The sequence below is a fragment of the Dichotomopilus funicola genome (assembly GCF_033296635.1).
Source record: "Dichotomopilus funicola strain CBS 141.50 unplaced genomic scaffold C8A04scaffold_72, whole genome shotgun sequence".
NCBI lineage: Eukaryota > Fungi > Ascomycota > Sordariomycetes > Sordariales > Chaetomiaceae > Dichotomopilus > Dichotomopilus funicola.
The window spans coordinates 144,289-154,651 of NW_026944093.1; the positions used below are offsets into that span (position 1 = coordinate 144,289).

At 53.0% G+C, this 10,363-nt stretch overlaps 4 protein-coding genes across 4 annotated transcripts; all 4 read right to left on the reverse strand.

Moving 5' to 3' along the window:
• Positions 1-159: 159 nt before the first annotated feature.
• C8A04DRAFT_31796 (uncharacterized protein) lies at positions 160-1,157 on the reverse strand (the record flags this gene model as incomplete). Its single annotated transcript, XM_062781881.1, has 3 exons — positions 160-622; positions 703-756; positions 823-1,157. The coding sequence occupies 3 exons, from the start codon at positions 1,155-1,157 to the stop codon at positions 160-162; spliced, it is 852 nt and encodes a 283-aa protein (XP_062634077.1).
• Positions 1,158-4,031: 2,874 nt separating this feature from the next.
• Positions 4,032-4,435, reverse strand: C8A04DRAFT_31797 (uncharacterized protein; the record flags this gene model as incomplete). Its single annotated transcript, XM_062781882.1, has 2 exons — positions 4,032-4,290; positions 4,407-4,435. 2 exons carry the CDS (start codon positions 4,433-4,435, stop codon positions 4,032-4,034), a joined length of 288 nt encoding a protein of 95 aa, XP_062634078.1.
• A 915-nt stretch (positions 4,436-5,350) lies between these two features.
• C8A04DRAFT_14714 (ATP-grasp domain-containing protein) lies at positions 5,351-7,073 on the reverse strand (the record flags this gene model as incomplete). Its single annotated transcript, XM_062778205.1, has 4 exons — positions 5,351-5,394; positions 5,515-6,664; positions 6,804-6,896; positions 7,020-7,073. The coding sequence occupies 4 exons, from the start codon at positions 7,071-7,073 to the stop codon at positions 5,351-5,353; spliced, it is 1,341 nt and encodes a 446-aa protein (XP_062634079.1).
• A 1,299-nt stretch (positions 7,074-8,372) lies between these two features.
• On the reverse strand, positions 8,373-9,548 carry C8A04DRAFT_31799 (uncharacterized protein; the record flags this gene model as incomplete). The annotated part of the gene is made up of 3 exons (XM_062781883.1): positions 8,373-9,058; positions 9,149-9,267; positions 9,364-9,548. The coding sequence occupies 3 exons, from the start codon at positions 9,546-9,548 to the stop codon at positions 8,373-8,375; spliced, it is 990 nt and encodes a 329-aa protein (XP_062634080.1).
• Positions 9,549-10,363: the final 815 nt, after the last annotated feature.

The following is a 10,363-nucleotide window of genomic DNA, read 5'->3' on the forward strand; positions in this document are numbered from 1 at the left end:
TGAATGCACCAGCGGACCGCTCCAGATCTTTGTCACAGAAACACCAGAACCAGAACCAGAACAACCTCAACAAAGTCATCAAACCCGTTTTCTTTCCGCCGAGCCTACCCCTGACGACTGCACCTACGCCTAACAACCTCTACCCCCCTCCCCTATTCACTATTCACTAATGCTCTCCAACCAACGCTCCATATCCGCCCGCAACTCCCTCCCCCACCTTTCAATCTCTTCTTCATCCCACCCATCGTCTCCCTCCCAGGCCTCCTCTTCCTCCTCCTCGCCTGTTCCCACCATCTTCCCTGGCACCCACCGACCAAGCGCATCGCCTCCCTGAGCATTGATAATTGTAGGATCCGTCTGGCGCTGGGGGTCGACAGGTGCGAAACTCACGGCATCGGGGTTGAGGTTGGAGGCGGCTACGGCCGGGGTGGAGGAGTGTGGGTGTGTGGGTGCGAGCGCCGGAGGAGCGTCGAGAGGGAATGAAACTTGGGATCGTGCGGTGCTTGGGGTATAATAACCTGTTGTCTCCTTGGTGGTCTTGTTGACTGCTCGGGAGTTGTTGCTGACCGTTGTATCGGCGTGTTGACCTGGTTGTTCACGGGAGCTGGCGGGGTTGAAAGAACTAGTTAATGAGACACAAATGTTAGCAAAAAGGACCATGGTATGTAAGGTAGAGGATGTATGTGTTTGAGATGTACTGACGCTGCCAGCGGGTTCGTGCCACTCTGCCGGAAGTCGGGGTCAGTCCTGGTCGAACTAAGCAATCAAGGGGGTCAGTGGTAAGACAAACAAACCCGCGCGAGTCAATAGTCACAGACTTACACCGAAACTTGAGCCTGGTAGTCGATCTGACCCCCACCATCCCCAACCGGGCTAATGTTGACATAGCAGGTCTCTCCAGGGAAACCCGCGTAATACACGCTTCCATATCCGGAGCCGTTCGCATAGCCGTAGACGTAGCCTGGGGGATAGGCATAACCCTGGCTATAGCCAGAGGAATAGCCATGACCAGGTCCATGCCCTCCAACATAATACCAGTTTCCAGAACTGCCTGGCACCCCGGCTGGTCTTGTGACGTTCGGACTGTTCCTCATTCCCGTCCTCCGGCCGCCAGGCCTTTCTCCCGTGGCTCTATTCCTTTGCCACTCCTTGTACATCGCGATAGCAGTTCTAGTTCCAGGCTCAAAGCGCTAATTATTACCGTGATCACCACCACTGCTACTGTTATTTCGGTCTGCCGCAGGACCTGTTGGTATTGATGATGTTTCTGTTGTTGCTGCTGTTGTTGTTGTTATTTTTGTTGTGGTCGGTGCCTGATGGTGTGGAATAGATCGATTTCCAGACGCGTGATGCACGCTAGGGGGTAGACGCGCGCCCTGGTTTTGGTAGCGATTTCTGTGCTGGTGTTGATGCATGGTCGCTGGGATAGGTTTGCGCGGGGCCGATTAAATACTGCAAGAGGATTGGGTGCGAAAGAACGCGGCGGCCGAAATCTAAGAACTATGAGAGCAAGAGGATGAGATAAAATAAAAAAGGTGGTTGTGGGAGTGAACACGTGGGCTGTGTAGGGTGCAAAGTTTGACAACTTGGGAGGCGCGGTTGGGACGAATGCCAGCGCTGAAGGGCTGAGGGAGCGTGGGAGCAAAGTTTTACCGGCGCTGGAAGGAGAAGATTTTCTGAGCTTGGAGTAAGGCTTGATCAAACCTTGAGTAGGAGTGTTGAGTGTGCCTAGGGGCCCACCGACCCAGGCCAGCTCGGTTTCGCTTGTTGTTGTGAGTTCCTTTCACTACTCCGTGGCTTCGGGTCAACATTAGGTTTAACTCTAATCTCAAGGATACTGGCCATTGTGAATTGATACATAATTAGCACGACGAGTATATCACGAGGGGCGTGGCCAGTGCCATATCTGAGGCGATCTCATGCAATTCCAAATCCTGAGCGTGAGCAGAAATCAGAGTTTGGAAGGAGAGCCCAGTGCTGCGGTGTAGTTCACACGGCTTGTAGCCAGTCTTGAGAGAAATGGTGACTTTAGACAACACAAAATAAAGTCATGTGTTACCAGATGCCTCAGCGAGTTAATTTGGTATGCCTTACTATGATTACCTTAGGGGTGATAATGAAAGCGAGCTTGTGGTTTACGGGTGAGAAACATGTTTACGGTAGTACGCTACGGCTTGAAGGTCTATTCGTTCTATGTTCCATGATTAATGTAATTATTGGCATCTAGAATCAAGAGTCAAGACAGAAACAGGACCCAAGTCTCCTCAGAAAGGGGCTTCTGAGACGTCGCGTTACCAAACCCTTGAACCCGGACGATCTAACTCAAATCTGGACTCTAAACAGTCTATGGGTTTGGCGGAGGGTCACATTGGTGCGGACTTTCAAGGGGGATTATTAACGAGTTCAACCTTTGTAGAAATAATCAAAAGCTTTTTATTACATGACTAATTCTTGTGACTTTGTGAGGGCGTAGTGATGCTTCACACATTCTAGGAATATTGTGCGAACGAGCGAGATAAAATGAGATCATCACGCCTGGGTCCTTTAGCAGAATAGCTCAGGGGCAGTGGTGAACTTAACGTTGTGACTTGCGGGTCCAGACCTACGTTTCTTGTGCAGTTAGCAGAGGGAGCTTTGTTAAAAGGCACAGGCTGAGGACAATACCGGATTTGTTTCGTTCTTGATTTGCGTGTTGATCTGCTAATCAGAGTGAAGCGGAAGAGAAAGAGCTAGCTAAAATGCAAAAATATTTAATAAATCTTACCTTGTCTTGAAAAGGGGTCGGACAGTCATGCTCTTTCAAGTCAGCGTAACGCCTCACGCCAGGAACACCCAACCTTCAAAATGTTGCTCCAACAAACGCCGAGCCATTTGACAACGCCGGTACCGGTACCTGAGTTCTTGATGCTTCCGTCCTCAACACTTCTCCTTGGAGACTCCTATAGAGAGCTCCTTAGAGTTGGTAGAGCCCGTAATAGACCGCCCATCAATGGGCAGCCCAATCAAGGTCGAGGCGGTGCTGTCGATACTTCGAATCCGTCGGAGCGAGTTTGCGGGTACCCCGTTGGTTTTCTTCTCTTTCCAAAGGCCGGAGAGAAACGTGCGGTGTTGTCCGGATTGGAGTTGTTGGATTGGTGGGTTAGGTTGAGGTGAGGCCCAGCAAGAAGAGCAGGGACACATGGTAATGCCGGCCATCGCGGGTAAGACCAAATAGTAATTATCGAATTAAGTTTGATTTTGATAGTTGATTTCCTCTTCGTTTGGATTTTCTTGGGAGAGGACGGGTGTATTTAAGTCCCCTTTTTGGGCTGTGGCGAATGGAGCTCGGCTCTACCTCGCGTTGAAACCTCAAAAGTTTTAGCCGAGAACCCGAGAAAAGCGTGTAAGTGGATTGGCTTGGCGCCTCGTTATTACCTAAAATGGTACTCTGCAACCCACTCAGAACAGAAAGCAGTTCTCTTGATCAGCATGAGTCATGGGAATGATGGTGGATAGATAGTAGCACGGGGAAAAGAGAAATTTTGTTCAGGTTTCCCAACGACACAATGAGGCATATTATAAACAACTCCTCACTCTTACCCTTCCCGTCCTCGGACTAGTGTACTGTAGATAAGCCACCAATGTGCCAAGAGCCAATGCAATACCAAGACCTCGCCCAGATCCTTTGACGCCAGCTGGCAGGCGCCACGGCGTGGTTTATCGAATCCCAACTCTGGAAAGACAAGCCGTCTTTTCATCCAACTCTTGAGCACATTATTCAACGCCATCCACAGGCCTCCATCTTGAGAAGCAGAAACTACTCCCAGGATCTCAACACAATACAACACAGACACATTGGCTCAGTCAAATGGGGGAAACAACGTGTATTTATCTCCCAAAACCCCCCTTTAACGCCTTCCTACCCCCATGCCCAGACCAGCTCAGGCTTACCCCTATCCCACAACCCCCAACCCCCCTCTAAACTCCACAACCAGCGCGGCAGTCTACCATCCCCCCTCCCTCACCCCCTTTAAGTTCATCCCCCCCCAAATTTAACGCCTCAAAACCTCCCAACTCTTAAAAGCCCCCACATTAAAGTTCTCCTTGCTGTTCGCCGCAAAGTTGGCCGCCGACATATACCCGCCACCGTTCGCCTCAGTGTAGCAGCGCACCAGCGTGGGGTACGGGCACCCGCTGGTGAAGCTGACGTTGGTCGGGTTGCTGGAGATGTTCTCGAGCTTGTCGAACTCGTAGTGGAAGCCGACGGAGCGGCCGTTGACGTAGGCGTTGACGCGCCAGGGCTTGGGGGCGCTGGGGGAGGGGGGTTGGTGTTAGTACATGCGATTCTGGGTTGTTTTGATTTTTGAATTGGAGGTGGATGACGGGATGGGGATGGGAGAAGGGAAAATAGGGGGTTGGTGACTTACGGGGCGGGCTGGGCACGGCGAGAAGACATGGTGACGGTTGTTTGAAAAGATGGAAGGATATCGAGCTACTCGATGGTGTAAGAATGTTGGAGATGCTTTGAATGTTGTTCAGCGCCGGGCTGTTGAAGTGAAGTGATAGAAGTGATGATGATGATGAGAATGATATGAAAACAAGACCTGCTCATTGACTACGGACAACTCAACCATTTATACAAAATCAAACCACACTAACTAGCAAGCAAACGTCACCAACAACTCCGACTCCGAGCTCACCTAGGTGTCGATCGACACTAGTTGGTGTTCCGAACCCTTGCCCCGAGCCCCCGGCCGGGTCTTAGGGCCCCAGAGTCCGAAGGCTCGGTCCGTGATCAAGCACCGAGCGCATCAGATGCCTAAAGCCGGAGCGCCCGCGCCGCAGCCCCCAGTATCAGCCCCCTCCCAAAAACTTCAGACTATGCTCGGTTTTTTTCGAAACCTGCACTAACTTCTCACAGCAGGGGGGAACATACATACATGCCTTGGGGAAATAATAAGCGAGGCAGGCAAACTATGATATCATCAGAAACCAGGTCCAGCGAAAGTCGTGGGTTAGGCAACAAATTCACGTCTCGTCCTCATCCGACAGCTTAGGCACAAACGCAGCATATCCCGGGATGCGTGCACAAGATCAAACAGCTTCCCCTGGAATGCATGCACAAGATCAAACTTAGGATTCGCATGTACAACATACACAGGCAGAGAGGGTAGCGGTCCCACATAAACAAAAGGGAAGGATGAAGAATTACCGCCCTTTGCCTTCTGAGCCCACTCGGATATCCACATGCCCCCCGTTGACTACCGCAGCCTGCCTCTCGGTCCACCAAGTCTATAATGCCCAAAACGTCCCACTTCTACTTCTCGACGCCTTTGCCGTCAACCGCCGCAGTCCCTCGCAGGGGATGCGCTTAGATGCCCAGGGTGAACTCAACACCGACGTCAATATCGCGAGCTGTAATAATAGCACCAAAAAGTCAGTATAAGATATACAAAGTTGAAAAAAGATGGGCACTGAAGAGTTAAAAAAACAGAGCAGAGGCTATAATCCTCGCCTCTCTCAAAGTTCACGCACCCAACTTGACAACCTTGGACAGCTGAACGGCACGCTCGGCGGCGTTCTGCAGGTCATCAATCGAGAAGATCTTCATGCCCGAGTCGCTGATGAGCTGGTGGGCCTGCTCCATGTTGGTGCCCTGGAGACGGGCAATGATGGGGATCTTGAGGTCAAGGGTCTTGACGGTGTTGATCAGACCGTGGGCGATGGCATCGCAGCGCACGATACCACCAAAGATGTTGACAAAGATGGCCGTGACCTTGGGGTCGCTGGTGATGAGCTCAAACGCCTCCTTGATAGCGGCCGGGGTCGCACCACCACCGACGTCGAGGAAGTTGGCCGGCTGCCCGCCGTTGAGTTTGATGATGTCCATGGTGGCCATGGCCAGACCAGCGCCGTTGACCAGGCAGCCAATGTCACCGTCCAACTTGATGAAGTTGAGCCCGGACTGGGCGGCCCGCACCTCCTCCGCATCCTCCTGCGTGGTGTCGCGCCAGCTGAAGACCTCCTTCTGGCGGAAATCGGCGTTGTCGTCGAAGCCGAACTTGGCGTCCATGCACATGACCTTGTGGTCCGACGTCTCGGAAAGCGGGTTGATCTCGATCTGGGTCGCGTCCTTCTCGAGGAAGATCTTGTACAGGTTCTTGATGGTATCCTTAGCGTCCTCGATGCACTGCTCGCTGAAGCCGAGCTTGGTGGCGATGCCGCGGGCGACCTCGTCGGTCACGCCGACGTTGATGTCGATGTAGGTGGTGGTGATGGCCTCCGGGTTCTCCTTAGCGACCCCCTCAATGTCCATGCCGCCCTGCGACGAGGACACGATGACGGGGCTCTGCGAGCCACGGTCCATGAGGATGGCCAGGTAGAACTCGCGGCGGGCAAACTTGCGCTCGCAGATGTACACGGCGTTGCACAGACGCCCGGCAGCGCCGGTCTGCTTGGTGATAAGCTTATGGCCGATCATCTGGTCGGCAAACATCTTGGCCTCGGTCGGCGAGTAGATGACGCGCACACCACCCTTGAGCCCGTTGTCGAAGCTGCCCTTGCCACGGCCACCGGCGAGCACCTGGGCCTTGATCACCATGTCGTCGGTGCCGATGCTCTTGGCAACCGCCTCAGCCTCGGCGGCTGTCGTTGCGACGGAACCCTTGGGAAGGTCGATTCCATACTGTCCGTCATTGAGAAGTTCGCATCAGTAAAAAAAGGTCCCTTCTCCGTTTGCCTTGTCACTCCCTCCCGTTTCTCCGATTTTGATAGCTTTTCCCTGTTTTTTTCTTCTCTTTCCTCAGCCATGGGGTCTCTCTCACCTGGCGAAGGAGGTCGGCCGAACGGTACTCGTGAATGCTCAGGGCTCTCCTTTGTTGTTGGGCGATGCTCTGGAGTCTGGTGGAGGGAGAAGCCTGTGTGGTGGGCGGGTATCGTCAGTTCCCTGTTTCAGCTTCCACTTCAAACGCCGCAACACCCCTCCCAATGAGGGACACTCCAGCGAGCTGTGGAAGTCTCGGCGGGAAATAAATTCGCACCTTGGGCGTGGCAAAGGCCGACGCCAATGCGCGGCTACGACCGAGTCTGTACATCGCGGCTGTCTCTTGGTGGGCGGCGGTTTAACGGCTTGTCGTGGTGAGGAGGGGAAGAGGTGGTGATGTTGCCAAAAAGACTGCTGTTGGTTGGAAGGGGGTCCCGATTGAATCTCACACTTGGAGAAATGACGCTCCCGGGCCCCGTCCTTCGTGTCGCGGTTGGCTGGTTGGAGCTCCGTCTCGGCAGTGGGGTCATCCCGGCCAATCGTAGACCCCGTCGATCTGGAGGGGCTCTTCCACGCATCGCTAAACCTCCCGATCCGGCATTTGGCCCTCGGCCGGAAGATATCTAAATTGATGCATCTCGACCGTTGTACTGGCTGACCGCCAAACCTGTTTCTTGGGGATTTAAAAGCAAAACGAATTTCAATCTTCCGGACGCCAATCCCTTCTCCCTCCGTAGATATTTGATCACAACTTCTTGACAGCCTAATGTATCTCTAATCCTGATAAAACTTCTTGAAAACCACCGACCCACGATTTAACGACTACTACTATGTATTTAACGGACAGACCGGAACCCTGAATCTTTTGGAATTGGGGCTCAGAAATTTCTCACCAACTTTATACTTGGGCCGGCAATACCCGGCTTGCCGGTTCTCGAGCCCTGTCTTTCCCGTTCAGTGGCGGGGGTTAGGGTTACGAGTAATTCACGGGGTTGCCCTTTTTGGCAACATCTTCTGTCGGGGGTATATAACCCCCCGGCGCAATTCTGGCTTGCAACCAATACACCGTCGCAGCGAGCCACCTCCTCGGTGGTGTAGTGGTCGAGCTGTGTACCTAGTTGGATACTGCCCCGGGCCGAAAGACCGACCGGCGCCCTGTCTGACCACAGCTCGGTTCTTTTTGGGTTCGATTCCTGTTGCGAGCAGGAACAATTTTTTTGGCCTTTTTTGTTCTTTTCCGCTCCTTCCACTTTTATCTCAGGTTCCCAGGTCAACGTCGGACTACCTATGCTTAGGTAACTTAAATTAGGTAGAACAAACCTTAAGAAACCGGAGCGTCTCTAACTTGGGAGCTTGGGTACAATACTGAATGGTCATCAAGCCAGCCTCCCGGTCACCCTAACTAAACCACCAGCCGTCAAGAATAATGTGATCCAAAGGAGTGAGGCCTCTCAGATTCAGACGCAGACAATGCTCAAACTCGCACTTGAATTGAAATATGTTGATTAATAGACCCCAAACACAAAAACACCTCGGCGACCTCGCTTTAACCAACAAAATTAAACCTATATCCATACCCCAGCCCCAACTCCCCAACACCAACCGATCCAACCCACCCCCAGGGCCTCAATCACGACCAACTCGCCACATTCTTCAAATACGACGGCGTCGACCCCCCCACCACCTCATGATGCTCCTGACACTCAAACCAATCCCTCCACTTCTCATACCGCCTCAACAACCTCTTCTCTCTCCTCACCGGATCCTCCCCAACACTTCTCCCTTCCTGCCCTTTTACCGAGTCTAAGAACCCCTCCTGTTCCTTTTCTTGCCCCTCCTCCAACGGCCGCTCACAAATCAACTGATGCACCAGCTTCCCCCATGGCCCTGTCCGGTCCCGGTTATACTCCAGCATCACCTGTGCTACGATCCCGGGGCCCATGCGCACGAGGGCTTCGTACTCGGCGCAGGAGGTGTCAGGGTCTAACTCTAGGGAGTTGAGGCCTAGGCCTGATAGGATTCCGCTGTGGGCTACTGTGGTTGATTGGGCGGAGGGGGAGGACAGGGGGATGGGTGGTGGTGCTAGGGTTTGGCTTTGTGGTGTCTGGTTTTGGGGCTGGGTTGGAGATTGTTGTTGTTGTTGTTGTTGTCGGTTAGCGTGGCAGCGGGCTTTCCAGGCGTTGAGGTGGGCTTGGGCGCGCTGGAAGCGTTCGTAGTTGAGCTCGACGATGAGGTTGGCGTGTCGGGTCAGGGTGAGGTAGTTGAGGATGTCATCTGGGTGGACTTGGGTTTGGGGGTCTGTTTCGAGGTGGTTGTCTGGTTTCTGTGTTAGTCACCTGCGGTCTGGGGGGGCAGGGGATGTACCGATGGGGTGGGTGATGCGGTGATTAAGCGAAATGGACGTACATAGAGTGGTAGCGATGAAGTTGCCCGGCTTGGATAGTTCATGCACAACCAGGGGTGTGATCTTGGGTCCCAGAAACAGAAGAGGGTCGTACTCGGGCAATTCGCAACGTTGTAGGGCGCTGCAGTCACATTGTTAGCATCAAATCTCCCCCCACGCCGGGCTCGTCCCCCGGCTAGTTTAAGCTTCACAGGGTGATGTGGTGTGGTATGGTTACCTTACTGCCCCCGGACTTTCCGGATCGAACCATCTCGCTTGCCACGCCGTGAATTTGTTTTCGAAATCAGCGACAAACTCGGGATAGGCGTGCTGCAGGTCCCGGTAGAATTTCTCGGCCGCACCCTTGGCCCTCCCATCAAGTGGGGGGATAGGGTCGAAATGATTCCATTCTAAGTTCACCATGTTTGTCAAGGGGGGGTCGGGTAAGTGTGCGTCTAGCGAGAAACGTAGTGGCTATTACACGGGAGTCAATGAATGAAAATAACGGTGAGAACGGATACGTGACCTAAAAGCCAAGGGAAATGGCCAAAATGAGACTTATGCTCGGCCAGGAGAGAGTCGCTTCATTCATATTCTTCAACTTCCAATTCGGTCCATCCTTCCCAGGTAGGCAACACGAATCTTGAAATACGTAAACGAGTACCGTTGGCCTGGGGCCGTTGCAGAATGCAAGGCGCCAGTCAGCCCAATTCCATTTTGCTCGCTTGGGATTCCGGGAAACCTTGCTGCCTGCTTACGTTTTTCCCCCAAGTCCCGGAGACAAATCGTGGGGTAGAAAAAAATGTCAGACGGCAGCGTCCTCGCGATCTCTCGGTCCCAGGCAGCCGGATAACCAGTTTTCGTCCCGACGCATCAGAGCCTGCGGCTCGGTCTTGAAAGTGGGCACCTCCTGTAAGCAACTTGCATGGCCGACCATCGTATCCTGGATTTGTGTCAATTCTTTTTGATTTTCACTCTTTTTCCTCCCACATCAGCCCAGGCAGAATGAACGTCAATCGTCAAACTAAGTTGTTTCATGTTGCATCGGAAACTTTACAGCCAATCAATGCAACGAAAACATGCCGGTGACGTTGGGGGCCGATTCCTCGTAGGTTGCTGTCCCTCAATAACGGCCTCCTATGGTAAACTCGCAAACGGCGGCCAATTCGAACGATAACGTACTTTATAAGCGAGCCGAACATATAAGCGAGCCGAACACTCTCCACCACTCTACAAAC